This window comes from Drosophila arizonae, chromosome 3, assembly GCF_054131065.1.
Source record: "Drosophila arizonae isolate 15081-1271.41 chromosome 3, UAZ_ARI_1.0, whole genome shotgun sequence".
NCBI classification, from domain to species: Eukaryota; Metazoa; Arthropoda; class Insecta; order Diptera; family Drosophilidae; genus Drosophila; species Drosophila arizonae.
This window is the reverse complement of record NC_142923.1, coordinates 16,567,637-16,594,945: the sequence shown is the minus strand read 5'-3', so window position 1 is coordinate 16,594,945 and position 27,309 is coordinate 16,567,637. Positions and strand designations below refer to the sequence as shown.

The following is a 27,309-nucleotide window of genomic DNA, read 5'->3' as shown; positions in this document are numbered from 1 at the left end:
ATTAGTATCAGTCAGAAACTATCTGAGTTTACGCTGCTCTAAACAACATTTGTGCATCCAGTCGAATAATCAGATATGCGCGTCGCTTTAAGTTTTCGGTCAGCGATTAAATTTCCGTCACTTGAATGGAATAAATATTATTGGGGGCGCCGATGTAGAGCGACGGCACGCTGTCAACTTCCGGCAATCAGTGTGGCAACAAGGATATCCACTTGCCAGCCAGTAAACCGTTAAATTTACACTAGCAGCTGCCGGCTGTCATCTCCCATCTGCCATCTGGCATCTGGCGTCTGCGTTGTTCTTGGTTACTTCGTCTGCGCTTCAGTTGCAGTCGACGAATTTGAAGTATGAAAAGAAATTCGTTATTTTAACGGAATTTCCGTTTAGCAAATTGAAAAAGAATTATGGTTGACATTTTCCGACAGAGCAGCAGCACAGAAATGCATTGAAATTTTATTGCCATCCACTAGGAAACCCCAACTGCACTCGAGCTAATTAATACGATGCAATTGCGAAATGAAGCGAACTGGATATATATCAGCATTAAATTGAAAACTGTAGTCGAATCCTTAATTCTCAATTGATATGTCTGATCGATTATACACACATACATACACATACACATACATATATAATCTATACTATCTGGCATCCACTTGACAGCGATAAACGGAAACTTAATTCGTCCACTTGATGGCCGACAATCACAACTGTAAATGACATTCGGAACACAGTTCGGCCGATGCTCTTTTTCTCTCTTCCTCTTGTTGCACAGTTTATTAATGACCCAATCAATCAGTGAGCACAAATTAATGATTGCTTCTAAATGTCTAATTGAAATTCACTTTCGTCCACTTGTGACGCCACAAATTGTACATTAGCAGAGCCACCAGCACCACATTGAATGACTTGATGATCTGCTTGAGCAGCAGACGCCGCTGAGCACTGCAAAGGAGAGACAACTTTAATTGAATTACTTAAAAAATATAATTGATTAACCTCATGCCCGCTGGCCCATGGCTCAGAACAAGGCCAGCAAAAGGCGAAAGCTGCAATTGCCAATTTTTGTCACTTTTCTGACTGCTGGCCATAAATAAAAAATCACTGAAACCAAAGAGCATTAAATATGTAAAAATGAATAAAAGCAATTACCATTAAAATTTGAATAATGAATGGATTTCCAATGTCGTGCACAAACCCTCATAATGCGGCTTAGCTAATTGCTGATGCTCCATTTGAGTCCCTCAGTTGCTATGCCAATCTTCAAATTACGAAAGAATTTCTCTAATAACTTTTCACAGAACATTTTTGGATTACTTGAATTATCATTTTACATACTTTGCAAAGAGTTTTCTGACAGCTGCGAGACATCAAAGCGTGTCATAATCTGCTGGAACAAGCCGAAAGCCTCAGTAGCCAGTGATTAATTCCTAAGTTAGTTTTAATATGAACTAAAAATCAAATTTGCTACGATAAAATATTGTATGGTATATTCTATTCCAAATTTTTTTTTTCATAATCATTCACGAAAGTGTGACGAGCATATTAGTTTTATCTTCGTCTTGTTTTTTAATAGAATTTTTAATTTATTATATTGGTTATCATTTCATCAAGAAACTCTAAGGCCTCTTAATATTTCCAGTACTAAATCAGGGCAGACTGAAATTTATCAATCGGATATAACAGACTGAGGTTTTATCAATGTCTAAATCCTGTCGAGAATAACAACAGAGCAGACTAAATTACAATTCAAATTACTTTTGATCTCCTCAAAAGGTGGCTGAGCTCACAAATGCCCGAATGAGTGGAGTCATAGTTGATTGAACTACTTTAGGAATTAGAGCTCCGTTATCTGCGCAGTGACAGCGTCATAAACTATTACCTGAAAGAAACAGTTCTATTTCAGATGTAAAATTTGATGATAACCAAGAGACCGAAGCTGGCGTAGACAACCCAGTTAGTGTAGAAGCAGTTAAACTCTGTCAACCTAGGGCGGATTTGATGGCCACGTTTGCAACGTGACTGTTAAATCTGAGTTCATCACTCGCTATCAAAGTGCCAGAAAAGTCATGTACTTGCGTTTGAGATTGAAATGGAGATGCAAGAGTCTGATTCGAAACTTGAAAAATTTTCTCTTTATTTTGCAACAGTAAAATCTTTTAACCTTATCCAAACTGCCTTTAAAGAATATTTATGATGACATGCAATGCAACATTTGATGTGTCTCCGTTGCTAAGCTTCAAACTTATTGACGCTTTATGGAAAATGCTCAAATGAGTGCAAAGGAGCAAGTTTATGGTCATGGCAAATTGGACAAGGAACATCCTGCTCGTTACTTTAGCACACACAGTGGCATTTGAAACTTTGAAACTTTTGATTAAAGTGAACCTTTGTCCTCTTGTCGCTACCACTCCATGGCCCAGCCCAGCTCTGCCGCCTCCTTGGCCACACCCATGGCCATTTGTAAAGCGACAGTTCGCAAATCTGTGCGCTGTGCTTCATAAATCTTTGTGCTCGTGCGCCCAGCCACATGAAAAATTATACGAACGAGCAAACCAGAAGCGCAAAAATAAATTTCGAGGTGCCAACGACTATATACTGTTGCATTAAATAAATATAAAAAAAAAAGCAACTGTATAAACATAATTTAAAATAATTTAAACCGTCTACACTTTGTGAGCTGAAGTTATAATGTTTCATATACTATATCTAATGGAATATATTTACTAATATATATGTCGATTTATTTATCGATTTTCCTTTAATTCTATCAAAAATACACTTACTTTACACACACTTTGTGAGCTGAAGTTTTAATGTTTCATATACTATATCTAATGGAATATATTTACTAATATATATGTCGATATATTGATTTATTTATCGGTTTTCCTTAAATTTGATCAAAAATATTTTATTCTAAATATCAGCAGCTCACAAAGATTGCATTTTAAATATTGCATAGAACTACGAATATTTTCACTTCCCAAGTAGCGTATCCCCTGCCATATCTCTAATGCTCGCCAGGGCATCTAAATGACTCTACACTTCGCTTGGGCAAGCAGCCAGAGCGAAATGTCAATGGCGACGCCATGGCCAGCAGACGTTCTTTTTTTTTTAATGTTTTATTTTGCAGCTAATGTCGCAAAGGAAGTTCAGATTTTAAAAATGCATTTGTATTTGAGAGGGAGCAATTCGATTCATTAATTTTCAGTTCATTTGATGTTTTTTGTATTTATTCAGGCTCGTGACAGTGTCACATGGCAATTAATGGAGCTTGGGCGATTCCTATGCCTCGATCAGTTTGCAGATGAGACCTTCGTGGGGGGCCAGTGTGAGGGCGCTGCTGGATAGGGCTTGTCTGTGGAGGGTAAGCAAAGGGAGGAGGCATATGTATTCCGTATATGAATATCATGATTCTTATGCAATACGAGCAACACGAAACTTACCCTGGATTATAGGTGGACTCGACGCCCGCCACTTCCACAATCAATTTGTGTGGCCCGTTAATAAAGTCTGTTAGATTAATCAGCTGTTCCTTGGCGCTCACATTGATGATGGTTACGATTGTCTCATAGTCCTTGAGAGTGCTAGGTAAACCGGAAGATATATGAATGTGCTACATGCGAACCATCTATTATTACCGTTTGAGGGCAAACACGGCCCGAGACAGCGGCTCGATGCTGAATCTGCCGCGTCTTAAGGTGGGCAGCTTGCGCAGCTCAATCAGCGCCTTGTACACCTTGTAGTGACTCCTGGCTGCCTCCTGCTGTGCCGCCAGATTCAACACCAAATAGTTGGGATTTACAGGCAGCCAAGTCTTTGCAGCAGTTGAGAAATCTAGCAAATATCAGAGACAGCAAAGAGACAAATATTTGAGTATGGTAGATATCTATGTATGTTTCCCAGTTAAAGTATTTAAGTTCATTCATGTGCTCACTCACCTGCATTGCTGGCATTGCTCCACTGAAAGGGTGTACGCTCTGGATCCCTGGAGACCTTTTTATAATCCTTTTTGCCAGCATTACGAGCTGGCGGATCGACCGTATCCTCCCAGCTAATTTCACGATAGTCCTCCATGCCCAACTCCTCACCCTGCAAGGGGGAGACCATTGTAGCCTTATGCATAATACTCATTCATATATTACACAATCAGAGAAGATTTCTAGGAATTCACTTACCAATCCTGTTGGGCCTAGACTAAAAACAACGTATATGTATGTAGATATGTAGATATGTGCATATAGATATACATAAATAATTAATTAATCTATAGTTTAGTCTAAAAGGCTGTATTATATAGTACCATGAGACGGACATGATACTCAACCAATATACTCTTTTCAATTCGTGAACGAGCATAAACACAGTAATACACAGTTGCTACAACCCTTGACCTTTCGGATGCGAATGCGGACGTACTTACATTATAGGTAACTGCGATGCCGGGCAGCGTCAGCAGCAACATGTTCATGGCGTCGACACTGGCGGATCCGAAGCGCGAGGCGACACGCGGATTATCGTGGTTGCCCATGACCCAATTGGCAGCGTGCCCGCGCGGCATGTAGATCAGCCACTTTTCCACATTGTAGACGAAGTCACGAGCATCCGAGTCGCAGTCCACATCCGTGATAAAATGAAAGTTGAAGGGCATCTGAGAGCCGCGCACTCCATCGGCCGTCTCGTAGTAGTCCATGAGCACATGCAGGTCAGCGTATGCCTCCGTCATCATGATGCGTGTCACACCATCCGGATGCTTGGCGCTGTAGTCGTCCAGTAGCTGCCGCCAGTGCTGCACCATGGCCAGCACCTCGGGCAAGTCCTTGGTGTGGACGTGCTTGGTGTACTCATAGGAGAGTGGATCCGCCGTCTTGCCGCTGAGTGGCTCATCGGCCAGGTCTTCGCGTTCAAACAAATGATTCACTGCGTCAATGCGAAAGCCAGCCACGCCCTTGTTCAGCCAGAAGAGCAGCACTTCATCCATGGCCTGCACCACTGCCGGATTGCGATAATTCAGATCCGGCTGCTCCTTGGTAAACTGATGCAAATAGTATTGCTGTCGCTGTTCGTTCCACTCCCAGGCGGAGCCGTAGAACACTGATTGCCAATTGTTTGGTGGCTGGCGTACTCCCAGCTCATCCTTCTTTCCATCTGCCCAGACATAGAAGTTCTCATAGATAGGATCGCGAGCCACCGACTTTTTGAACCACTCATGCTGATCCGAGCTGTGATTGGGCACAAAGTCCAAGATGATCTTGATACCCAGACTGGAGGCCTTATGCACCAGCTGGTCGAAGTCAGCCCTGCTTCCATATTCCGGCTGTATGGCCCTGTAGTCCGATATATCATACCCAAAGTCGACCATGGGTGACTGGAAAATTGGACTAAGCCAAGTGGCCGTGATGCCTGTTTCGGCCAAATACGGCAGCTTCGAGATGATGCCCTGCAAATCCCCAATGCCATCGCCGTTGCTGTCCTTGAACGATCTGGGATAGATCTGATAGAAGACCGCGTGCTGCCACCAGTCAATAAAGTCCTCCGTCTGACTGCTCACCAAGCTGGACATACTCAGGCCGGGCGCCTCTATCCACAGCAAGCTGCAAATTAGAATTAGTTGAGTTGGTCGATTTAACTGTTGCGCTGCGAACATCTTGACTCCAGCGACTATTGCTGCTAGCCGCATGGAGCTGTGTTTTAAACGACTCTTTCTCAATTGCCCGCTGTGCAATTATAATAATTTCCAAAACACATTAACTCTTAATAACACAGCACATCTGATTATAAATAATTGAAATTGGAAAAAAGAAGACAACCAATAAAATACAAACAAATACAATTGCAAGCAAATTAAATTCTATTTAATGTATATTATTATATTTTATAATATATTCGCGCAATATTTCTATTTTATTTTAACACGGTTTTTGCATAGTTGCATTTTTAAGCATACTCTTAGCAGCACATTCAGAGAAACGATGAGTTTATATATTTTGCCGAAGCTTTTTCTCTTTCAATTCCTTTGTGCTGGCACGCTCATTTGCTAAATTTCGCTCTTTCTATTTCTGTCTCTCTCTCTCTTTCCCATTCTATCTATTATATGAAAGCAATTTTAGCATTCATATCACTTTCTTGCTCGCTCTCTCACTCTTTCTGACTCTCTCTCTCTCTCTCTCTCTCTCTCTCTCTCACTCTCATTACCTATCACAAAATATTTAAACACAAATAAGAAGAAATACGTCGCTTCGCCTTCGGCAGCCGTGATCAACTGGAAGCTGCGAGAACTTTGTGTGCTGCAGCCTGCAGCTGATAAATGCTTGCACAAGCTTACGTTCCACTTAAAGTCCACGCCGTCGCTCACAGCATCCACCATTCCAATATAGTAAACAACAAAGGGCTTTTAATTAAGCTCAACGGCAAATTTATCTATAGCGCCCAGACGCGCTGACAGTTATGAAATATATTTCGGCGAAAATGCGACGACAGCAACAGCTAAGGAGTCGTATGAGAGTGGGCGGGGCTTGAGGGCTGGGTGGGTACAGCAACAGAAACAGCAAATGCTCGCAATTCAATTAAAGCGTGCAAAACGCTTTCAAGTGTAAATAAGCAATGGAAATTATAATTCAATTGTAATTTAGATGAATTTTAAATTATATAATGCTAAAGCTTAAATTAATACAATAAATATGCAATGCTGAAGGCTCTCTATCAACATAGATTTCCTCTACAAAATATAGTATATTGTAATTTAATTACTTTTAAATGCAATTATTTTTGTAATTTGTGTTATATTTATGAAATCAAATTTATATTACATTTTTAGTATTTTTTTAAGTTTCTTCTTGAAATGTAACCCAAATTATATAGTATTAGTCTTATCAAAAATAATGATAATAATAATATGCTCAGGCTGAAATACGAAACATAGTCCGATCAAACCCGAGTGAAACCATCTGATCTATTTCAAGGCACGCTATGTTATCAGTTGAATGCCATCTAATTCATAGAGAGATTAAGTGGAATATATGTCTAATGTTGTCACTCGAGCATTCTCGAAATACTTAGATTCAGATCCCCAAATTAAACGCAAATTTGATAGTAATCAAATCAAAATCAAAATCTTCCGTCTGAAAAACTTTGATACATTTTTCATAATAACCTTTATTTGTAGCATTCGCAACACGTTAAGTTACTTGCTGGGCTTAAGCTGTATAACTAAACCTTCGTGGGGTGTCAGCCTGATTTCATCTGGCTTGAGACGTTCGCCCACTCTGTACTGGGAATTGACACCGACAACCAGGAGGGTAAGGCGATTGGGTAAATCGATAAAGTCGCTGACATCCACCTGCTGGGTGCGATTGCTCACGTTTATGACGGTCAACAGGCTGGGCTGGCCCCTCAGCTCGCTGCAGGTGACAGAGACCAATATAAAGGATGGAAATAGCACTATCAAAATCGTATCCCACTTACCGCTTGAGTGCAAAAACACGTCGATTGAGAGCCTGGGCAGTATATGTACCGTCCTTTAGCACCTTAGAGCTCCTCAACTTGATCAGGGACTGGTAGACCTTATAGTGACTGGACGGTGCCAACTGCTGATTGGCTAGATTCAATTCCTGATAGTTGGGATGCACTGGCAACCAGGTGGAATCGGCCGTGGAGAAGCCGGCATTCTTCTCGTCGCTCCACTGCATTGGCGTACGCTCGGGATCTCGTGAAATCCACTTGTAGTTATCCTCACCAGCTTCACATGCGGGCTGATCCACTGTATCCTCAAAGCTAATGTCACGATAGTCCTCCATACCCAGCTCCTCACCCTAAACAAGGAACCAGAAATCGAATAGAAGCAAATAATGAGCTGAAAGTACAGACGGGCATCTTACATTGTAGGTAATGCCAATGCCCGGTAGAGTCATCAAGAGCATGTTCATGGCGTCGACCGACTTGGCACCATATCTGGAGGCCACGCGGGGATTGTCATGATTGCCCATCACCCAGTTGGCTGAGTGTCCTGGCGGCATGTAGATCAACCATCTCTGAATAGTGAAGACAAAGTCCTGAGCCGTCGACTCGGAGCTCAGCTCGGTTATAAAATCGAAGTTGAAGGGGAAGTTGGCGCCCTGGACGCCATTCTCGTCCTCATAGTACTGCATTACTTGCGGCAGCTCCGCATAGCCCTCGGTCATCATAATGCGCGCTGGACCTCCATGTTTTTCCGAATAGTCATCGAGAAGTTTGCGCCAATGCTGAATTAGGCCGTAGTTTTCCTCTTGATTTCTAGTGTAGATATGGGTCAGATAATCAACGGAGTTGGGATCGCTTGTGGCTCCGCTCAAGGGCTCGTCGCGCAGCTGTTTATCTTCAAAGACATAGTTGACGGCATCGATACGGAAACCGGACACGCCCCGTTTCAGCCAGTATGTCAGAACAGCGTCCATGGCCTGCAGCACAGCAGGATTACGATAGTTCAGATCGGGCTGTCCCTTGGTGAATTGACGCAAATAAAATTGATTCCGCTCTTCGTGCCATTGCCAGGCGGAGCCAGAGAACACGGATACCCAATTGTTAGGCGGCTTGCGTTCACCATTCTCTTCAGTTCCATTTTCCCACACATAGAAATCCTCGTAGCCTGAGACTCTAGCAGCGGACTTTTTGAACCATTCATGTTGGTCAGAGCTGTGATTGGGCACAAAGTCAAGAATGACCTTAATTCCCAGCTGATTGGCGGTGGCAATCAGTTCATCAAAGTCATCCAAAGTACCGTAGTCCGGATAAATGTCCCGGTAGTCCGATATATCGTAACCGAAGTCCACCATGGGCGACGAGTAAATGGGACTCAGCCAAATGGCCGTGATGCCGGTCTCCACAAAGTATGGCAGCTTTGAGGTGATGCCCTTAAGATCGCCAATGCCATCGCCATTGCTGTCCTTGAAGGATCTGGGATAGATCTGATAAAAGACCTCATGACGCCACCAGTTGTCGTCCACCTCCTTTGCCTTCTTATCCTTTGCCGAATCTGCCTGCGTCTCGGCAAACAGCCAGCACAAGCATAGCGCTAATTTCAATAGTTTCCAAGCCATCCGAGCTCCGTAAAGTTGTGTACGGGTTTTCTTGCATCCGGTGGATCTTAACGGCTTTTTATAGCCCCCAACGCTGCTTATAAATATTAGATGCCGGCTTGATTATGTAATAATCTATAGGTTGCAAGTTAAATATTTTACCAGATGGTCAGATGGACGCGTTCATCAGCTATTACATTGTAGATTCATATATATTAATTATTTATTTGGCCTACACAAAGGACATAGTGCATACCAAATGATTAAACAGTGAAAAATGAAATGCATTTGAAATTATTGTTTGCTACCTTTGTGACTAGGACAACATCCGGGAAGAATAATAAGTCGCATTTGTTCTGTTTGTGTTGCTCGGCTGAATGAGAATATTAAATGCTTGCTACAGAAGCACAGTCTTAGGGGTAAACAAGTGTGCAATAGTTAACAGTGCCCGACTAAAGGATACCCTGTGAGGAGCATTTTCGACTTGTGTGTCAGAATAATAAGGAACTTACATACGTCAATAGGTCATTCTGATAATAGGCTTAGCACTTGAATATATGATCCAGATTCAAAGTCTCGTTGACTAATTAATGCTTAATTAATACAAAAAATACTAAAAGTCGCTAAAAGTCGATCTTACTCCCTCATCAACGCACATGAGAGGACATTCTACCTTCCCACTCTTAAATCATATATGCATACATATACATATACACATATTAAGCAACCAATATACCCTCTTGCACCCAGCTATATTATGTGGGGTATATAAAAGTAAACAAGTTCCGCGCAGGCTGAGCTCAAACTTGGTAATTACATACATTTGACAAAAACAATTAACAAGTTGCAGAGAAAAGTTTTTTAGCTGGCATCCACAGGGCACAGAGGGCAAGACATGCTCAGCTTTTGGCTAATTAATCAATTATGCAACATTAAAATTTAACTACAGTTGCTGACAATTTAGGAGAAACCACAGCCAGCGAGTTGTTTGTCGAAGTACTAAAGTATGTTTGAATAGAAATACTTTGTGTAATCCGCAGCTTGAATTGGACTAAATTGAGCTGAAAAGCTGCAATCATTATTAAAAAAAAAATTTTTTTGACAAATTTTGAAGAACATTTATTTACTCATTGGAGATTAGATTTAATCTCAAATTAAGACTGACTCAGACATTAAGTCATATTTGATTCGAAAAGCAATAGCAAATCAAAGTAAAAAGAGATTTGATAGATTTTTAATCAACTCTAAAACTGTATAATTAAATATAATAATTGACATTCATTTGAATTTACTACAAATATATTTTTAAACTTTGTTTAAAAAGTCTATATATAATCTAAAAACAATTTCTTTTATTATTAAACATTCTCAGCTCATCAACGACAGCTGATTCACATATTTATGCAACATTGTATAAACATTTTTATTTACTTAGAAGATACTTTAATCTTTTTTTATTAACCTGTATAAGCTAAGTAGCTTACGCAAGATAGGCTTCTTATTTATATTTGCACATGTGTTCCTTCATTTCTGTAATCACTCAAGTATTAGCTAACTGACCAATACAAACAAGTCACAAAACAACCTTTGATTGACTATAGCTACCCTGTAAATGATGTAGCATGACTTGGATGATGCTCCACTAAACTAAAAGAACTTTAAACAAAAGTGTTTTCTATGCAAATGAAAATTCCATCGATAACTTCAGAAATTCCCTTTTAAATTTGTAGCAGGTTAAGCTACTGTGTTTGGTTATGTAAAGTGTTCATGGACTTTGGCGACCTTTACCTTTTTTTTTTTAGCGTGTTTATCAGATTGTTCGTGGTGCTGTCACGTCGGCTTTTTCGCATCTCTCGCCACTTAGCACGTTGCATTTTCATTTCGTTCACCTTCCATCGCCAACTTCCGCTGCGTGACCGTGCACTAAAATGGAAAAGCCCGCCGCTTCCGCACCCATGCGGATGGAGCGCGCGGATGGGGGCGTGGGAGCTGCATCAGCTGCACACGCCCACTTTTTAGTGGGCTGCTGCCTTGGGTTGGCTAATTAAAGCATTTTGCAACACTGTTGTTCAGCAGCGCGCTGCTTGCATAATATATATACTGCTCGTAGTATAGGCCAGCTGCCTAGGGCAGAGGCGCACATGTTAGAGGCATACGAGTGGAACTAGAAAAATGTCGAAAATGTTTGCGGGAATATATGTAAAATAACTTCATATCCAGACTTGATGAAAATCCGTAAACTTTTTGGTGCTAACCCCGAATCACTTGCAGCATTTTTTGCGCAACTTATTAATTCCGTTGAAAATCGTGGAAATGACGTGAAAAGGGTTTGACATTCAATTTGGATTTGGAGTTTTCCTTATCTTGTTTGAGGCTTGCTGAAAGTGCTTCACACGTGCGGCTGTCTAACAATTTTCATACATTTAAAACAGGTTAAATTGTTTGAAAAAAATCCGGAACTTTATTTGTTGAGTACAGCCTACTAATCCCGCCTGTCGCCTGTCACCTGTCCGTTTGTCCGCCTGTCGGCCTGTCTGCCTGTCTGCCTGTCAGTCTGTTTGTCTGTCAGGGCGCCAGGAGTTGGCTTACGTTGATGTCGTACACTGATTGAATTGCGTCGGAAAACGACCAAAACAGCGCCAAAAAAATACAAGAAATTTTGTTTGCCCAGATCGGACCCTTGCCAAGGAATTTTCAGGCCGTTTTTACAATTTTTTTTTTTTTTTTTTTTTTTTTTTGAGCAGCCTGGATTCCAGCGGCCGCAGCCACATGAATAAATAGCAGCCTACGAGTACATATTTTAATATGTAAATATTTAATAATATCAAAGCAAAGCGAGTTTGGCATATCAAAAAAAAAAAAAAAAAAAAATAAAACTGAAAAAAAAGGTAAAAAAAAAAAAAAAAACTGTTCACCCGTCATCGAGTCGGCAAAAAAAAATGTGAAGAAAATACTGTGATTAATTCGCTGCGAATATCTGATTCATATTTAATATTTAATACACGCTCTGCAAACATATGTTTTGGGTCTCTTGTAAACAAACAGTTTGGCAAAGGGTATTGTAACCTTTATCGAAAAAAAAAGAAAGAATGGAAATCTAAATCAAATACAATGTTTAAATATACTGAAATTGTAATTCAAATTTCTTTGATTTTGGTAAAGGTTATAGCTTATTAATTAGTACCTCCGAGATCTTAATGTCTGACTTGCCAGCTTGCCAGTTATTTTATTTTATTTAGTTTATTTTAATGTGTGCATCGACATGGTATATAAACATAAATTGATTAGTAAAACTGACCCACACACAGCGTAAACAACAAACAAAACAAGAATAATCAAATTCTTATTTAGGCTGTTTGCTCTAGCTGCATGTAGTATAAAACTAAGAGTAAGAGCAAGCCTGAGTACATTTGAATTTAATATTATTCAAATAACTAAATTGTTATTTTTTCATAATTTTTTTTTAAATCAAACTTAAGTCAACCTATAAAAAACTAAAAAATTTTCCAAGTGAACTCTATTAAAAAATAATGTAATTTATTTAAATAATAATTTATATATTCTAGGGTATTAAATTGTCGGCCCTTTGATGTATGCATTCGAATTCGGTGCACACTCGTTGTTCTTTTTTTCGCTCTGTCTCGATTTTCATATCTATTTACTCGTATTTTATTCAGCTCCGACAACCCTTAAGCGTCAGCAAATTGGTTCAGTTCGATTCTAAGGCACACGGCAGATTCGTATTTTGATTGGTATTTGTGTAGCCATTTGATGTCGTGAATAGGTTTACGCTTATCAAACACTTGTTATCAAAATCGATTACAACAACAGCGTGCCAGCTTTGCTGTCAATCGTACAGATTGCTAATGTGTAATATGGGACTCGCTGTCTATGCAACGAAAAGGTCTATACTAGGTATTAGCACAAATACGCTCGTATTTGTATTTGTATTTGTTGTTACTTTTTTATTGCATCCAATTTACCTTGATAGATTAATACTAATCCATGCGCAAAAGCCGGGTGCACAACGTTAATATTTATTAAATATTCAAGCTTATATTGAATACTTGAACTAAACGAGGTTATGTCAATGCCAATTGTATTTTACTATTGTTTCTGCGAGAGTCCAATAATAACATGTAAATAAATAATCCTTATAAGCTTTGCGTATATATCTACCTAATTCGTCTCGAAAGCTTAGCAAAGTCATAATCCTATTTGTGTGTTATCCGAAAAGTAGGCAGTAGAAAAGTAGAATGCCCATTTGAAAAAGAAAAGATAAAAAATTATCAGACTCTGTAGCACATTCAGTAATTTATATACTATATATATATGTACTTATGAAATAATAAGAAACGTTAGCTAAGATGCACAGCTGTGTTTGAAGTCATAATGCGAAACAGCTGTTGCAAAGCCGAGCTGTGACTGATTGATAAGAATGCAAATAGAAACAACTAATACGTAACTAGCTTAGTAAATTTCTGCATTTAACTTGGCTGTTGCAGAAAATGGCACAGTGGAATGAAAGTTGAAAAATTTGTTAAAAATTTAATTTGAATTGGATATATATTTATTTAGAGACAGAAATGTTAATAGTGGAAGTAAAATAAATACAAAAACAAATGCAAATACAAATAAAGTAAAATACAAATAAAAATAAAGTAAAAAAAAAATAAAATAAGATTTAAAAAAATAATATAATATAATATAAGAGAAAAAAGAATTAATTAACCGAAAATTAAATTAAATTAAACAAAATAAAATAAAAATAATTAAAAAACAATTTTTAAAAAAATTTTAATAAAATAAAAATTGCATAAAATATATGTCATATTTATATTATATTAGCAATTTTTAATAATTATTCTTGACGTAGAATTTAAAAAAATATTTGTATATATATTTATATTTCTCCATGTTATTTAATAAAAGCAAGGCAATTTTGAAGCATTTTATCCTTTAGCGCATTCATCTTTATGGCATTGCAAATAGTTCATGTACATATTTATAAAAATATTAATAAAATAAGAAAATGACATTTGAAATGTAAAATTCAAAGCAGATGACTAAAAAATTAATTGTTCCAAATAGCAGCCATAAAACTAGATTCAGGCGAATTGTACTAATTACCGCCCGACTAACTAAGTAATATAGCTGACTGATAAAAAAAAAAAAAAAAAAAAGATGCATTAAGTAATTTTTAGGCTCGCTTCTATGCATGGCATTTCCATGCTTCCAAGTGTACCCTAGGCAACTTTTATTTTGTTTTTCTGCACAGTGATGAGCCATGAGCACATAGAGATAAAAGCACATGTCATCAACCGAGTCGACAGCGCATTATCTTTTTAATAACATTCCCTTCATTTAACGCGGCTGACAGCTTCCTGTCATAAAACAAACGGTAGTCCCGTTTTGCTCTGCTCAGCTCGGCGATGTTCGTGCCTCATAAATGTGCCCCGATTGTATTTGTTGTTGCGCGCCGAATGTTGCACGGTGGCATTTGAGTAATTTGACATTTGTGTCGCACGTATCGTGATTCAATTAACGAAACGTAGTTCGTAATGCAGTTCATAAATCACAGTCCACAAATCCGCAAATGGCAAACCCCACCCCGCACCCCGCACCCCGCTGCAGGCGACCGACCTGTCGCTCGATTAATTATGCACAATTTGATGGATGTACGTGAGGCGAGTATTTAAGCAACGCATCGAAGCCGCCCTCTCCCACTCTCCCACTCAATGGCATCGAGCTCAAACCTGTTGATGACGTAGTTGCGTAGTTGTTGGTGCTTTTAATTAGCATTTAATGGCAATATTTGCATACGGACACAACGATAAATCGACGACACGCTTCAGCGCGGCTCAATGAAAGCGGCTATCAGACCCAGTCAAATTAAGCCTGTTTCCACGTTTTAGCACATCCATCAATTTTTCCACTGCCACTTTGCATAAATATTCTTATCGATATTTATGCAAAGTGATTTATAGTAGATGGAGGGGGAGAAAATACTTGATCCGTAAATTTTGAGTCGGTCAAAATTAAAAAAAATTAAAAAATTATATTTAATTTCATTTTGTTAAAGTTTTAATATCTACATAAATTAGAAACAGTGAAACAAAAACAAATATATATATGTTTACCACTTTATCATAATTAATATATTTTATTATTGGATATTATTAATAAAAAAAAAACATTTGAATATGACATATTTTATAATATTAAAAAAAAATAAATAAAATAAAAACATATTTCTTGCAGATATGTTATAACAATATATTTTGTAAATATCTCATGGAAATCGTGTTAAAAAAAATATAACAGAAAAAACAAAATGTCATTAAAAATATATGTATATATAAAATGAGAAAAATATTTATAATTAAATATATTATATACGTTCAATAGGAAAATATAACCGTAGATGCTGGCGCCACCTTAGCAAGGTCCCATCTTCCGTATGCTGAGCTGACGACCCAGTCCCCTGTATTCTCGCTGTGTACATTCAAATTCACAACGATTCGTATAGGTAATGCCATTCGAGCCGCAGAGCTGAACCTTTTCGTTGAGGTTGCAGGGGCAAAAGTTGGCCTCGCTCTGGCCAAGCCAAACGACAGTTAGAACAAAGCTGAGCAGCAGAAGCAAACTCAGAGATTTCATCTTCACTTTCAGCTAATTAAACAGCAGCCACGAATAAGTAAAGTCTCAGGTCTGTGCACTACGGCGAGATTCTAAAAGATTTGATGAGATGCGACTCAACGAGTCGAGCGCTGAATTTACACTGAGCGTCAAAAGCAAAGCAAACGCAATCTTTTTAACTGAAAAGAGCGTGTTCCGGCGGGGCTGGGGCTGAGTCAAGTACGTCTCTGAGTATGCGTCAGTTTTGCTAATTAGTCAACAAATTGCTGACTATTTTTTCGTTTCTGATTGTGATTGTGTGTGTGCGGGAGCGTGTGTGTGTGTGTGTGTGTTTGAATAAGAGTGTGCTTCCACTTAAAAACAAAAACATCTGTGGCATTCCATCCGCCACGCTATCCTGCTCTATGATAACTTTGCCGTGGTCTCGTCTCATTGAAATTGTTTAGCGCTTTGTTTGCATTTGCTGTGCGCGCCTCCAACAATTTACAGGGCCTGGCAATTGATGATGGCCTCCGCCTGGGGTGTGCCCCGCCAGCTATGCAGCCAGAGGAGCACCAACAGCAGCAGCATTACCAAGCGGACAGCCCAAAGACTCGAAATGCGCATGGCTATGCCAATTTTGCAACTAAGACGGAACGAGTTATCGTGCGCTCAGTCTGATTTCCCCAGTGGCCGAGCTCTACAAATTGAGTGAATTACTATCAAAACTACTTAGTTGGGCAACAAAAGACTGCACAAATTGACATCAAAATAAATTAGAATATATACGCGATAAATATGGCATTCCATTAATTGAAATTGTAATGGAAATTGTCATGGAAATGCAAATTGAAGTGAGCGAGTGCCTTGAGGGCCATCATTAACGCACCAACTAACTGAGATACACCTATTATTTTAGCCAAATTACTTTTTCCCACCTGCCGATTATCAAGGGCTGTGCCACGATCGCGGCAACCCAGTGCGCACCTTTTTCCGGAGGTGTCAATGCTGATAAGAAGACAGAGAGCAAGTGTGTAAAGAGAGTGAGAGAGAGAGAGAGAGAGACACAAAGAGAGCATACATATACATAGACTGGTATTAGAGATGGGCGCGTGAGTCAATATCTTATAAGCAAAGTATAGTAAAAAATAAGACCTCAAAGACAGTTAAATATCCTATATTAATAAAAAGAATAAAATATATATTTAAATATATTTTTTGTATAAGTCTATTATCATATATGCTAAGCTTTTGCAGACTGACCTTACGTACTTAAGTTATTTACTTCAGCTTCATCAGAAAAGCTGTAAAATTTTAAATGACAAAAACTGAAGCCAGCTGGAACTTAGAATCTTATATATAATTATTTGAACATAAAGTCTAACTTTATTTAAGCTATATGACACTTTAACTAACTTTCTTTAAGTGATATGAAACCCAGAGACAAAGACAAAATTGATAATTTTTTATATATAATATAAAATATAATTTTATTTTATTATAAAATTTATATATCAGCAATAATATATAATACCAGTTCAAATATAAACTTCACTTCGAATATTATCAAAATACCTATCATTTCTGTTCAGATAGGTATTTTGATAATAGTCGAAGGAAGCTTCCATTTGAATTGGTGCCGTTATCTAATTTGACACGTGCGCATCTCTAAGTACATGAAAAGCTTGTGGCAAAGCTTTTTGGGAATGCAATTAGTTGGCAACGCGAACACGAATCAAAGCAGCAGCTGTTGATCACTGGCAAAACGAAAAGCAACAATCAGAGAGCATCAACAACTAATAATAATTAGAAAATTCCTAAATATATTAAGCAAATATGTGAGCATAAAGCTCGACCGAAATATTTAAAGCAGCAAGAGAAAAGGCGTAAAAACACTACCCAAACGACGGAGCACCTGTGATAAGATAAGAGCCATGCATACAAGCGAACCGATGGAAGTGGCCCAGCCAAAATAAAAAACCCAATTGTCAGTATCAATATTGAGCAACTAGTGGATTAACCTGCTGTACGAATACAATGAAATACAATTTATTGCTGTTGGCCCTGTGCCTGCTGCTGGCCGCGTTTGTCAGCGCCAATCCGAAGGACGAGAAGCTGGCCGCAATTAAACAAATCTGCCCGTGTCCTCGCAACTATGATCCAGTCTGTGCCAGCAACTTGATCTCCTATCCAAATCGCTGTCTATACGACTGTGCGCGTCGTGAACTCGAGCGGGCTGGACGCAGCTTGGATTTGCTCAGATCAGGAGACTGCTAAGCGGACTTTCAATCTGTTTCAAATCTGTTCATTCCAACACAAGTTTATAATCAAAATTCAAAATAAATGGAATAATATTTTATAAAGGCCGTGCTGAATCACCGTCAATGGGGAAACTATAAATGTATTTGTCTAAAATTATTGCTTATCAGCAGAGACCATTCGAAGCGACTATTGATAGTGACTAGCTTTATCTCTGCAATGTATAAACAGCTATTAATCAGAGGGCACAGCACTTCAGATACACAAGGCTCAATCGGAATAAAAGCTCATATGCAGCTAGAAATCTACTAGAAGAATATTCTGCACAATATATAATATATATTTATATATTTATTATTATGACCGGAGCAAATAAATCATCCTCTTTACAACTCTACAAAAATACATAAATATTTTGTATTTGTAATTGTATTTGTAATTCTTGTTTCCTATTATACTAAACTATAGTATAATATCTTCTTTCTCGAATTAAAGACACGTTGACATTTCTTCACGCTATTCCCTTGCTATAACGAGTTTCTTATTATTGTTAGAATTAGAATTCTTTCCACATATGTTGAGCAGTTGAATAAATAAAGCGAAGGCGGAAATCAGCACAAATATTAACATTTATTTATATAAAGTATACATATTTATTATAAAGTATACATGTATATATAGATAAATTATTTATAATATATATAAGAAAATTTCTTGATGTCACTAGCACAATGACGATATGAGACTCAACAAATAAATATAATATTCAAAGGTAAATTATCTGTCGAAAATATACATACAACAAATAAATATTTGCACTCGAGGCACCGAGAAAAATCGCAATTATCTCACGTTAGGTGCTAAATAGGCGTAAACACGTATGCTAGAATTCTGTAATTAGTTGGGAGCTGGCGAAACCGAATCTTACGTAACTTCTAATCTATAAAAATATGATATACGATTTATATAACAATATTATTTCACTATTTACACATGCCTGTGTCTCTCTCTCTCTCACGAATTAATTTTGTAATATTCGAAAATTTTGTTTTTAAACTTGAACTCTATAAAAATTTAGCTCACATATTTTATATGGTATGATCCCGCGTAGATCCAAGATCTAGCAGTGATTAACTTTGGTCTAAGTGGTCTAAATCTAGTCTAGTCTAGTATAGTGTATGGCGATAATAACGAAAAGTATTCTTGGCAAATGGTAAAATAAAAGAAATGGTTACCAAATTTGATCCTTGTTTTCGTTAAAAACTGTAATATATTACAGCTCAATAGGCATGCGAATTTAAGATCTGCTGAACTCCATTTCTATAAAGATATCAAAATAATGAGAGTCGAGTAGGGCCAACCGAATGATCAATCCAAATCAACAATTTGTGTGAATCTTCCATATTATAATGGATATACATATATTTATAATAATTGTCTATAAGCAGAAATCAGTTAGTCAAACAGGGTCCCTCATGCACCTGAGTCAAATTAACGCCGTAGCCCGCAGCTGCGACAGCGAAGCAGTTGAGTATGCACAAATTGGGATACGTTATGTTATCGCTGCCGCAGATTTCTTTGAAACTGTCGTCACATTGACACGTAGGCCGCTGAGCGTCGTTGGAGGGGGTGAGAGCGCTTAGGATATGCAAGCTGATAGCGATAATAGCGCAGATCCGCATGACGAACAATTCTGGGCAACTGGCAAACGAATGCTAAAGCTTCCAAAAGTTATCTTGAAATGTTAGCTCTGTTTTCTTACAACCTGCAAGGCGTTAATAATCAATATATTACTCTCTAATAGGCTTGCAAATTGTTAAAGAACTCGGACTGCCTTAGCCGAGAGCCCCACTAGGAAATTTCTCAGAGATAAACCGTGACTCGAAATAGTCGTACTTCATTCAAAATCAATTAGAAATTCTTTATTCACATGTAATCAAAGCAAAGAAAAAGTAATTAACTTGGATTGAATTTTGCAATAGTCGGAAAAATATTTATTTAACTTGAAGTGTGAAGTGAACAATTCACATTTTTAGATTGTATAATCTTAGTGTAACTCCGGAACCTAACAGGGCCCAGCTTTGACCAGAGTCAAAGGATTGCCGTGACGTGCTGTACGCTTGGCGGAGCAGTTTAGCTCGCACGGATTTGGATACGTGATGCCATCGCTGCCGCAGACCAGCTCAAAGTTGCGCGTACAGGCGCAAATCTCACTCCGATCCTCCGCGGTGGAGAGGGAGAGCAGTGCCAACAGGCAGACGGCGATAAGAGCGCAAAGCCGCATAACGATTGCAATTGGTCGACTGGGTGACTGGGTGACTCTGTGACTGTGTGACTGGGTGACTGGTTAGACAATACTAAAGCTTTCTACAGTTGCTAGCTTTATTTTATATTCGAATAGATAAAAGCCGCAACGCAAAGCAACAACAGCTCTAAGTGCTCTATGGCTGGCCAATCCGCCAATAACTGCCTGATAATACGTCAGCAATTAGCCAGACAATTGGGCGTATTTAGTAGTCGGAGCAAGATATCCTTAATATATCAATAAATCACAATCAGAATAGTCGAAGCGGGATGGAGATATTCGTCTCATAAACCACATTTAATTTGAAGGTCATTTCGCCATGATTACTAAATTGACTTTTTCATTGTATTATTCCTTAAATCACCATACGACATTGAAATCATTCAACATTTATACAACATTCCAGGCGTTAAATTTCAGTTTTAGATACCGCCCGACCGATTGATGCTTTTACATGACTTTTTTTTTTTTTTTTTTTTTTTACCAATCCAAAAATCAAATGCTATTTTAGATGTATTTTACACTCAAAAACTCATATTCTTTAGCAAACAGAACATATAAGGACAATCGGAAACCATAAATCTAAACTCAGGGAGAATTCAATTGAAATTTGTAGCGTACGCAAAATGTAAAAATCTCTCTATCTGCGCCACCTCAGAAAAGTAGTATATCTTGGCAGCTCCTTTTAAAAACTGATGATCGTATCACAGCACATTTATTTATTTATTTATTTATTTTATTAATAATTATTGTATTAATAATTATTTAGCTTCATATTAGAATACAATTCACTTTTAAGTTTGTATCATCCAATTTGGGTTCAACATTTAACATGGTCCATTGTGTATTTTGAATATACGGACACCGTTCAGTGCCGCCTCCGCAGCAGCACAGTCCAGTTCGCACTCATTGACATATGTTACGCCATCGCTGCCGCAGACGGGATCTAAAATCTTAGGACAGGGACATGTCGGGAAAGCAGTGACAGGATTCAGGATCAGCAGACTGAGGGCGATAACAGCGAAAAACTGCATGATGATTAACTATTAACAAGTGCTGAAACAACTTTGAATTGTTTTTCTATTGCTGGAGTGCTTTTATAGGCCTTTACCAAGCTCTGAGATCGAGTAATCCGTTAATAATTAATCCGAAACTGTAGTTAATTTGATCCATATGGGCTGTAACTATTCTTTAGCAAGTGTTGCGTGAAGCCATCCAAATTCGTTTAGTCTTGGTACTAAACTAATTCAATTATCAGAGCTTACCCACTTCTTTCTTCTCAAATAAATAAACTCATGAATTTATGGATGCACCGACTAAGTAACACCTGACATTATACAAATCAATAAGTTGTTTAATGTGAGAAATTATGGGACTATGTTTATATTTCTGTTTTAGTATTATCTAATCCCGACTTTTCATTTAGCTTAACTTCGTGCACCTGATTGGCCCAAGCTTTCATGCTGATTGTAATTCATTCACTCAAATACAAATCCTTTCTAACACAAGAGCTTCCGTCGACCTTTTCGTATCCAAATGATGGTGACTAGGCTAGCTCCAGTCACAGCCCGCTCATATGGGCACCTGTTGAATGGAGATTTATAACATGAATAAAATGCATTTTCTAAGCTCGATTTGTATTTCTATTTTCTGATACTTGCAGTTGCCAGCACGCCGGAGACTCTGCCAACTAAGCGGGAGGAGGGAATTGCCGGTGCAGGTGCAGGAGCAGGTGCAGGCGGCAACAGCAGCAGCGTCGGCGGCATTGGAGCTGCGTCCAGTGGTGGTGCAGGTGCAGCATCAACAACTGAGCCAAATAACGGTGAACAGAGTCCCACAGTCTGTGAGCTGGGCAGCAGCGGCGGCGCCAATGCAACAATAAATGGTCAAGTGGCAAGTAAGTTTACCTCTAGCCTTACATTCCTCAACAGCCGACACTGAGCGGGGGCGGGGTTGGGGGGCGTAGCTTTCTATGTGTGTCCTCAGACTCAAAATTTTTAGTTTGTACAGAGGCCCTGACTATATTCAAGAGTTGCTCAGCTTAAAGCAGAGAGAGAGAGAGAGAGAGAGAGAGCGAGAGGGAGAGAGAGAGAGAGAGAAAGAGACACTAAGCTACAATTTGAGTAGATTTTCTGTGTGGGATGCTGCCTTTGATTTTTAGCATCCTGAACTCATTAAGACCGTGAGGAGTGGCCAGTAAAAGTAGCATAAAACATTTTGCCAAACCACCACCAAAAAAAAGAAAAAAAAAACTTGAAAGCCCAGAGATCTCTCTCAGACAACAGCAGCAACTGGAGACGCGATAAGCTGGCAGAGCAGTAAGGAGTTCCTCCAAACGATACCTTTAAGCAGTGGAATCTCGAGTGTAACATAAATTTAAGTGCTGCATAAAAGCGAACTTTATGGAGCAGCAGCCACTGCTCGAGTTCCGAGTTGCTGTTGTAGCCCTGCCACTGGCGCTTGCACTGCCAAAAAAGAAATGGAATGCAGTTAACAGTCCAAGTGGGTGGCAACGTTCTTTCCCGCCTCACTTCTCTTTCGTTCGTTCTCTTTTATTTTTTCTTTATTGTGCTTGTTGTTGTCTGTATTCGTTTGCCAAATACGCCCGAGGAGCTGGCTTTGTCCCATTCCTGTGGCTGTTTATGCTCAACGCTCAACGCAGCTAGATAAATCTTTGGCTATTTGCTACTTGCTCGCAATCGTTGCGAGTTGCCTTTGCCTTTGCCTTTGCCATTTCCATTGCCATTGCCAGCCAAAGGATGCCAGGAGCCATTGACTGGGTCTTTCGTTGAGCATTCACATTTACACTTAGGGCTCAACTAAATAGAGAATTATGTGATGTTCACTTAAAGTCGTTCTATAAATTATTGATTTACTCTAGCAATATGACTGAGATGGCTCACGTATGAGCTTATACAACTCTATATACTTTTATCATTTAAATACCTACATATTCTTGCCATACCTGATTTCTTATCTAAATATATTTGAAAGGACCGTTAACCATTCGTACATACAATTCATGGAACAGATAGAAGAATTGGGTAGCCACCAATCGACTTAACTCGCCTCCGTTACTCTCTCTCAGTCTGTGCCTCCCCCCCTCTCTCTCTCTCTCTCTATCTCTCTCTCTCTCTCTCTCTCTCTCTGTCTCTCTCTCTCTCTCTCTCTCTCTCTCTCTCTCTCTCTCTCTCTCTCTCTCTCTCTCTCTCTTTGTCCAGTTAGGAGCAGTTTCGGGAGGTTAGCCTATATGTCTGTACGTATGGCTGCCTGTCTATCTGTCTGTCTCCATTTCTACCTCTGCCTCTCTGTCCACAGATCATCTAAACTGTCTATATATAAGGAAAACAAAGCTAGTATGCTTGAAGTAGCAGAGAGTCTTCTCATTGGTCACTTAAAGTGAGAGTCGCCCTATATAAAGGGAAGTACCTGGTGGGGGTCAGTTGTGCAGTGCAGTAATGTGAAACTAAGTGTGTATCGTTTAGCTAAGCTTTAAAGACTTAGAGGAAATACTTTGGGGAAATACTTGGAGAAAGTACTTGAAGGAAATACTTGGAGGAAATACTTGGAAGAAAGACTTTTAGGAAAGACTATAAGGAACAACTTAGCTGCTTAGTACTTACTTACTTAGCTAATCATGAAAGACTTAGAGGGAATACTTAGAAGAAATACTTGGAGGAAATACTTAGAAGAAATACTTGGAGGAAATACTTTGAGGAAAGACTTTGAGGAACTACTTAGAAGAAATGTGTGCTCGTTCATAGGAAAGTCTTAGATAAAATACTTGGAGGAAATAGTTGGGGGACATACTTGGAAGAGGAGGACATACTTAGAGGAAAGACTTTGAGGTAACTCTTAGATGAAATACTCAAAATAAATACTTTGAGAAATACTTGCATAACGTGTGCAAAACTCACTTCTGATCCAGTTTCTCGACTCATTTGCCATATGACGACTTAGTATACATTTTTTGACTTCTGTAATTTCAGTTTATAAACATTTGTGTATATTTTTATTTTATTTGATGTCAACTGTTCGTACGTTTCTCAACATTACGCCTCTCAAGTGTGTTCCGTTAGTGTCAGCCAGTCGATTTGTTTAAACGAAAGTCTCCGAATACATTTGAGCCCAACTGACTATCAATCTAATTGCTGCTCTTGTTACTTATAGAACACGGCTCACTTACCATTGTACGGCGCTCGAATAGTCGCAAGAGCTTCACACAGCTCGACGGACAATCGCAATCAATCGCCTCGCCATCGTCGGGCAGCATTAGCTTCTTCCAAACGCCGATCAGCGAGTCTCTCGCTGAGCGACTTAGTGCTAAGGGCTCCAACGGCAACTCATCCTTAACAGCCGCCGATAAGCGTGCGGTCGATAGCTCGTCCCGAGCTCAATCGAATCTTACTGGCAAAATGCAGCCGTCGTCGCCAAATCAAACGAATTTCGTAACCGATGCACCTGTGCAACCGACGCCAATCGAGCGACCCACCTTCGATTATAGACTAAGTCGCGATACGACCGAATATCAAAACTCCGTACTCGCCGCCCCAGGCTCGTTATTTCATCCACTAATGGATCAATCGTCGCGTCAATCGTTACAATCGGTCTCAAATACTTCCGCCGGTGATGTATGGGATACGGAAAATTTGCCACCTGTCGATACGCCAGATGCTCTCAACAAAGCAGCTGTCAGGTGAGTCTATGTTTCATTTAGAAATACATAAATATACGATTACGATCAAGTGGTTTCCTAATCAGGAATCACACTTCTCATGTCCTGTTTATTAGTCTTTCAGATATTCCTGCCCTTCTTCTCTTTGAACTATAGTTACAGCATCTAAAAAATATAGAATTACCTCCAGCTATTCCAAAAGACTTGCCCAGGCTGAATTTTCTAGAAACCATAGTCAAGTCTTGAATAGAAACTTTCATAAGCCTCCAATATATCATAATATTACATATAATTATTATAGTATTATAATGAATTATAATAGTAATTTATTTTTAATGCTAAATTAATTATATAATATAATTTAATAAGCATAATTTAGATGCTTACAATGAGATATTTAATTTTAGCATTTCTAATAAAGTAGATTAGATTCATATTGTGTCAAGATTTCATAGTAGTATATATAGAATAGAATATATCAAATATACCTATATTTTCACAATAAAATATAAACAATTAAAGAAAACATATCTTCTTATTTTTTATAAACGAAATTTGAGCACCTTGAAGAGCTATACATTTCCTTCTCAAGCTATAAATGTACTGAGCGACCTATGCAAATTTACACGAAATGTTTTTCCAATATTAAAATATGTTCTCTTTGAAAAATACACATATCTGAATTCCAGTGATATTTAAATAATTTAAGATATTTATTTAAGATATTTAAGTAAAGAATGCAATAATTGGAATAAAAGAAAGGGTTCAGGGTAACTCCTAGACTAGGCTTATTTCTACTAATTTCTCAAGGTCTGGTTGGCTATTAATTAATTGTTTTGCATTCGCAGAATACGCAGCTTGCTGCGACGGATGGACCATGAGACCGTCGCCTACGAGGATATGCAGCGGAACCTGCACTATGCGGCGCGTGTGCTCGAGGCCGTTTTCATAGACGAGTCAAGGTAGGTGGATGCATTGTATATGTGTTGATTTTGTTTGTGTACTTGAAGAACTCGAAGCTGTTCTGCACTATTCTATTCTAATCCTAACTCTAACGACGAACCGGCAAAATACAAGAATTCGCTGGTGCTTTCGGGGATCGTCTAATTCTCTCTATAATACAATGTTTTTATATAATACAATCGGTTCAGGCTTTAGCGTATTAGTATGTATCCTCGTCATATAGTGATGATTGAATTGAATTTCTATTTGGATTGCGCACAGAAGGCAAGCTTCAAACAAAGTTTCATAAATCGGAGAATTTACATACATTTCTCATTCCAAACAATCTTAACCCAAATGTAGCTATCGATAAATGTCTTGGTTTTTCTTTTTTGTTTTTGTTTTTGGTTTTTGATTTTGCTTTTCTCTTTTACAATTTTACACGTTTTTTATATATTCGTTTTTTTTTTCTTTTTTATACATGTGTGTGTGTTTGATCAGAAGCCCCACATCAGGTAAAAGTAAATTGGGGCAGATTGCGTCTTCATCCGTTGAGAGCGAAGAGTAAGTCTTTTTAGAGCCAATTTCAAAAATATTTTGGGTTGTCGTTAACTTTGTTACATTTTTTTAACTCTATCTCTCTATCTGTCTCTCTACCCCATTTAATGACCCTGCCCCAACTGCGCGCTCATACCAACAAAAAATTATACTTATCCAACACACCAACAAATACTAAATTCATATATCATTCCACTCAATCTTTTTCCTAAACTGTTCTTCTCTTTCCCTCTCTCTATCTCTTTCTAACTATTTTAACTTTCGTTTTGAATCATACTTTGTAGTGCTATTTTCTGTTCAACTGACTTTACTTAAACTATTATTGCTTTGCTCTGCAGTTCTGCAGCAAAGTTTATCATATTCAATTCATTACGATATCTCATCAAACTCATAATATAAACAGAGAACGCGTGTATTTTAGCTAGTCTAGTCAAAACATACACAACAACAACTACTACTACAACTATTACTACTGAGAATCGTGTGATAATCCCCGTTTGCAAAGCTAAGCACCGTATTATTGAAGAACTGTCTCACTCTCTATATATCTATATATTTTTGATTTTTCCAAAAACATAATATAGTTCCAATTCTCGGTGTATTGAATTATTGATGTCTCTCTACTCTTAAGTATAGAGTTGGTTCCCCTCGTGTTCTCCAGATGACAACTGTTTTCGTATCTTCTGACTCTACTATTCCCTATTCGTTACTCGTTACTCGCTCTAAACATTACTCGTTACTGTACGCAAAACGAATTCAATTCTGGGTCGTTTCATTTTTTATTTTATACTTACAGTTGGAAAGGCAACCTTGCTTTTTTATTATTTACCAGAGAACATAGTTTCAATTAAAAGCCCAAATTCCCCATGCGCCTGTCATTCACACAGTGCGCATTT

At 38.4% G+C, this 27,309-nt stretch overlaps 6 protein-coding genes and 1 pseudogene across 19 annotated transcripts in view; 2 read left to right on the top strand and 5 right to left on the bottom strand.

The window, feature by feature from the left end:
• Nucleotides 1–27,309, top strand: part of Pde1c (Phosphodiesterase 1c) — an 83,768-nt gene that overhangs the window by 37,671 nt on the left and 18,788 nt on the right. For 7 of the 12 annotated variants that reach the window (XM_018002104.2, XM_089465458.1, XM_089465460.1 and 4 more), the window contains 4 exons: nucleotides 21,902–22,135; nucleotides 24,409–24,934; nucleotides 25,762–25,875; nucleotides 26,357–26,419. In XM_018002104.2, the coding sequence (XP_017857593.2) occupies nucleotides 21,902–22,135; nucleotides 24,409–24,934; nucleotides 25,762–25,875; nucleotides 26,357–26,419 (937 nt within the window). The remainder of the gene's footprint in view (nucleotides 1–21,901; nucleotides 22,136–24,408; nucleotides 24,935–25,761; nucleotides 25,876–26,356; nucleotides 26,420–27,309) is intronic. The other 5 variants (XM_089465469.1, XM_089465466.1, XM_089465464.1 and 2 more) reach the window with 2 other exon arrangements.
• Nucleotides 712–6,351, bottom strand: LOC108610181 (maltase 2). Of its 3 annotated transcripts, none has more exons than XM_018002116.2 (6): nucleotides 4,427–5,718; nucleotides 3,945–4,095; nucleotides 3,645–3,840; nucleotides 3,450–3,590; nucleotides 1,000–1,104; nucleotides 712–945 (listed from the first exon to the last, which is right to left on the bottom strand). In XM_018002116.2, the coding sequence occupies exons 1-6, from the start codon at nucleotides 5,681–5,683 to the stop codon at nucleotides 831–833; spliced, it is 1,965 nt and encodes a 654-aa protein (XP_017857605.1). In that variant the 5' UTR covers nucleotides 5,684–5,718; the 3' UTR covers nucleotides 712–830. The 3 variants fall into 3 exon arrangements, with proteins under 3 accessions (XP_017857605.1, XP_089321612.1, XP_017857607.1); XM_089465486.1 differs by lacking the exons at nucleotides 712–945; nucleotides 1,000–1,104 and adding exons at nucleotides 3,107–3,361; nucleotides 6,199–6,351 and having other exon boundaries at nucleotides 4,427–5,597; XM_018002118.2 differs by lacking the exons at nucleotides 712–945; nucleotides 1,000–1,104 and adding an exon at nucleotides 3,107–3,361 and having other exon boundaries at nucleotides 4,427–5,715.
• On the bottom strand, nucleotides 7,134–9,138 carry Mal-B1 (Maltase B1). The gene is made up of 3 exons (XM_018002119.2): nucleotides 7,881–9,138; nucleotides 7,468–7,814; nucleotides 7,134–7,403 (listed from the first exon to the last, which is right to left on the bottom strand). The coding sequence occupies exons 1-3, from the start codon at nucleotides 9,075–9,077 to the stop codon at nucleotides 7,187–7,189; spliced, it is 1,761 nt and encodes a 586-aa protein (XP_017857608.1). The 5' UTR covers nucleotides 9,078–9,138; the 3' UTR covers nucleotides 7,134–7,186.
• On the bottom strand, nucleotides 15,188–16,061 carry LOC108610196 (testican-1-like). Its single transcript, XM_018002135.2, has one exon. It carries the CDS (start codon nucleotides 15,714–15,716, stop codon nucleotides 15,495–15,497), a length of 222 nt encoding a protein of 73 aa, XP_017857624.1. The 5' UTR covers nucleotides 15,717–16,061; the 3' UTR covers nucleotides 15,188–15,494.
• On the top strand, nucleotides 17,396–18,037 carry LOC108610195 (serine protease inhibitor Kazal-type 2). The gene has a single exon (XM_018002134.2). It carries the CDS (start codon nucleotides 17,712–17,714, stop codon nucleotides 17,949–17,951), a length of 240 nt encoding a protein of 79 aa, XP_017857623.1. The 5' UTR covers nucleotides 17,396–17,711; the 3' UTR covers nucleotides 17,952–18,037.
• LOC108610197 (protease inhibitor 2-like) lies at nucleotides 19,900–20,305 on the bottom strand. Its single transcript, XM_018002136.2, has one exon. The coding sequence runs from the start codon at nucleotides 20,215–20,217 to the stop codon at nucleotides 19,999–20,001; it is 219 nt and encodes a 72-aa protein (XP_017857625.1). The 5' UTR covers nucleotides 20,218–20,305; the 3' UTR covers nucleotides 19,900–19,998.
• LOC149269749 (serine protease inhibitor Kazal-type 1 pseudogene) lies at nucleotides 20,943–21,325 on the bottom strand (annotated as a pseudogene).

What these genes read in the sequence shown, in the direction of transcription:
- LOC108610195 (XM_018002134.2), top strand. Translation starts at nt 17,712, where the DNA reads ATGAAATACAATTTATTGCTGTTGGCCCTGTGCCTGCTGCTGGCCGCG.
- LOC108610196 (XM_018002135.2), bottom strand. Translation starts at nt 15,716, where the DNA reads ATGAAATCTCTGAGTTTGCTTCTGCTGCTCAGCTTTGTTCTAACTGTC.
- LOC108610197 (XM_018002136.2), bottom strand. Translation starts at nt 20,217, where the DNA reads ATGCGGCTTTGCGCTCTTATCGCCGTCTGCCTGTTGGCACTGCTCTCC.
- Mal-B1 (XM_018002119.2), bottom strand. Translation starts at nt 9,077, where the DNA reads ATGGCTTGGAAACTATTGAAATTAGCGCTATGCTTGTGCTGGCTGTTT. An exon ending in GCATTGGCATTACCTACAAT is followed by an intron (nt 7,815 to 7,880) that starts GTAAGATGCCCG and finishes TTCCTTGTTTAG; the next exon opens with GGTGAGGAGCTGGGTATGGA. An exon ending in CGTGTTTTTGCACTCAAGCG is followed by an intron (nt 7,404 to 7,467) that starts GTAAGTGGGATA and finishes TGTCACCTGCAG; the next exon opens with CGAGCTGAGGGGCCAGCCCA.
- LOC108610181 (XM_018002116.2), bottom strand. Translation starts at nt 5,683, where the DNA reads ATGCGGCTAGCAGCAATAGTCGCTGGAGTCAAGATGTTCGCAGCGCAA. An exon ending in GCCGTGTTTGCCCTCAAACG is followed by an intron (nt 3,591 to 3,644) that starts GTAATAATAGAT and finishes CGGTTTACCTAG; the next exon opens with CACTCTCAAGGACTATGAGA. An exon ending in CATGGGCCAGCGGGCATGAG is followed by an intron (nt 946 to 999) that starts GTTAATCAATTA and finishes TCTCCTTTGCAG; the next exon opens with TGCTCAGCGGCGTCTGCTGC.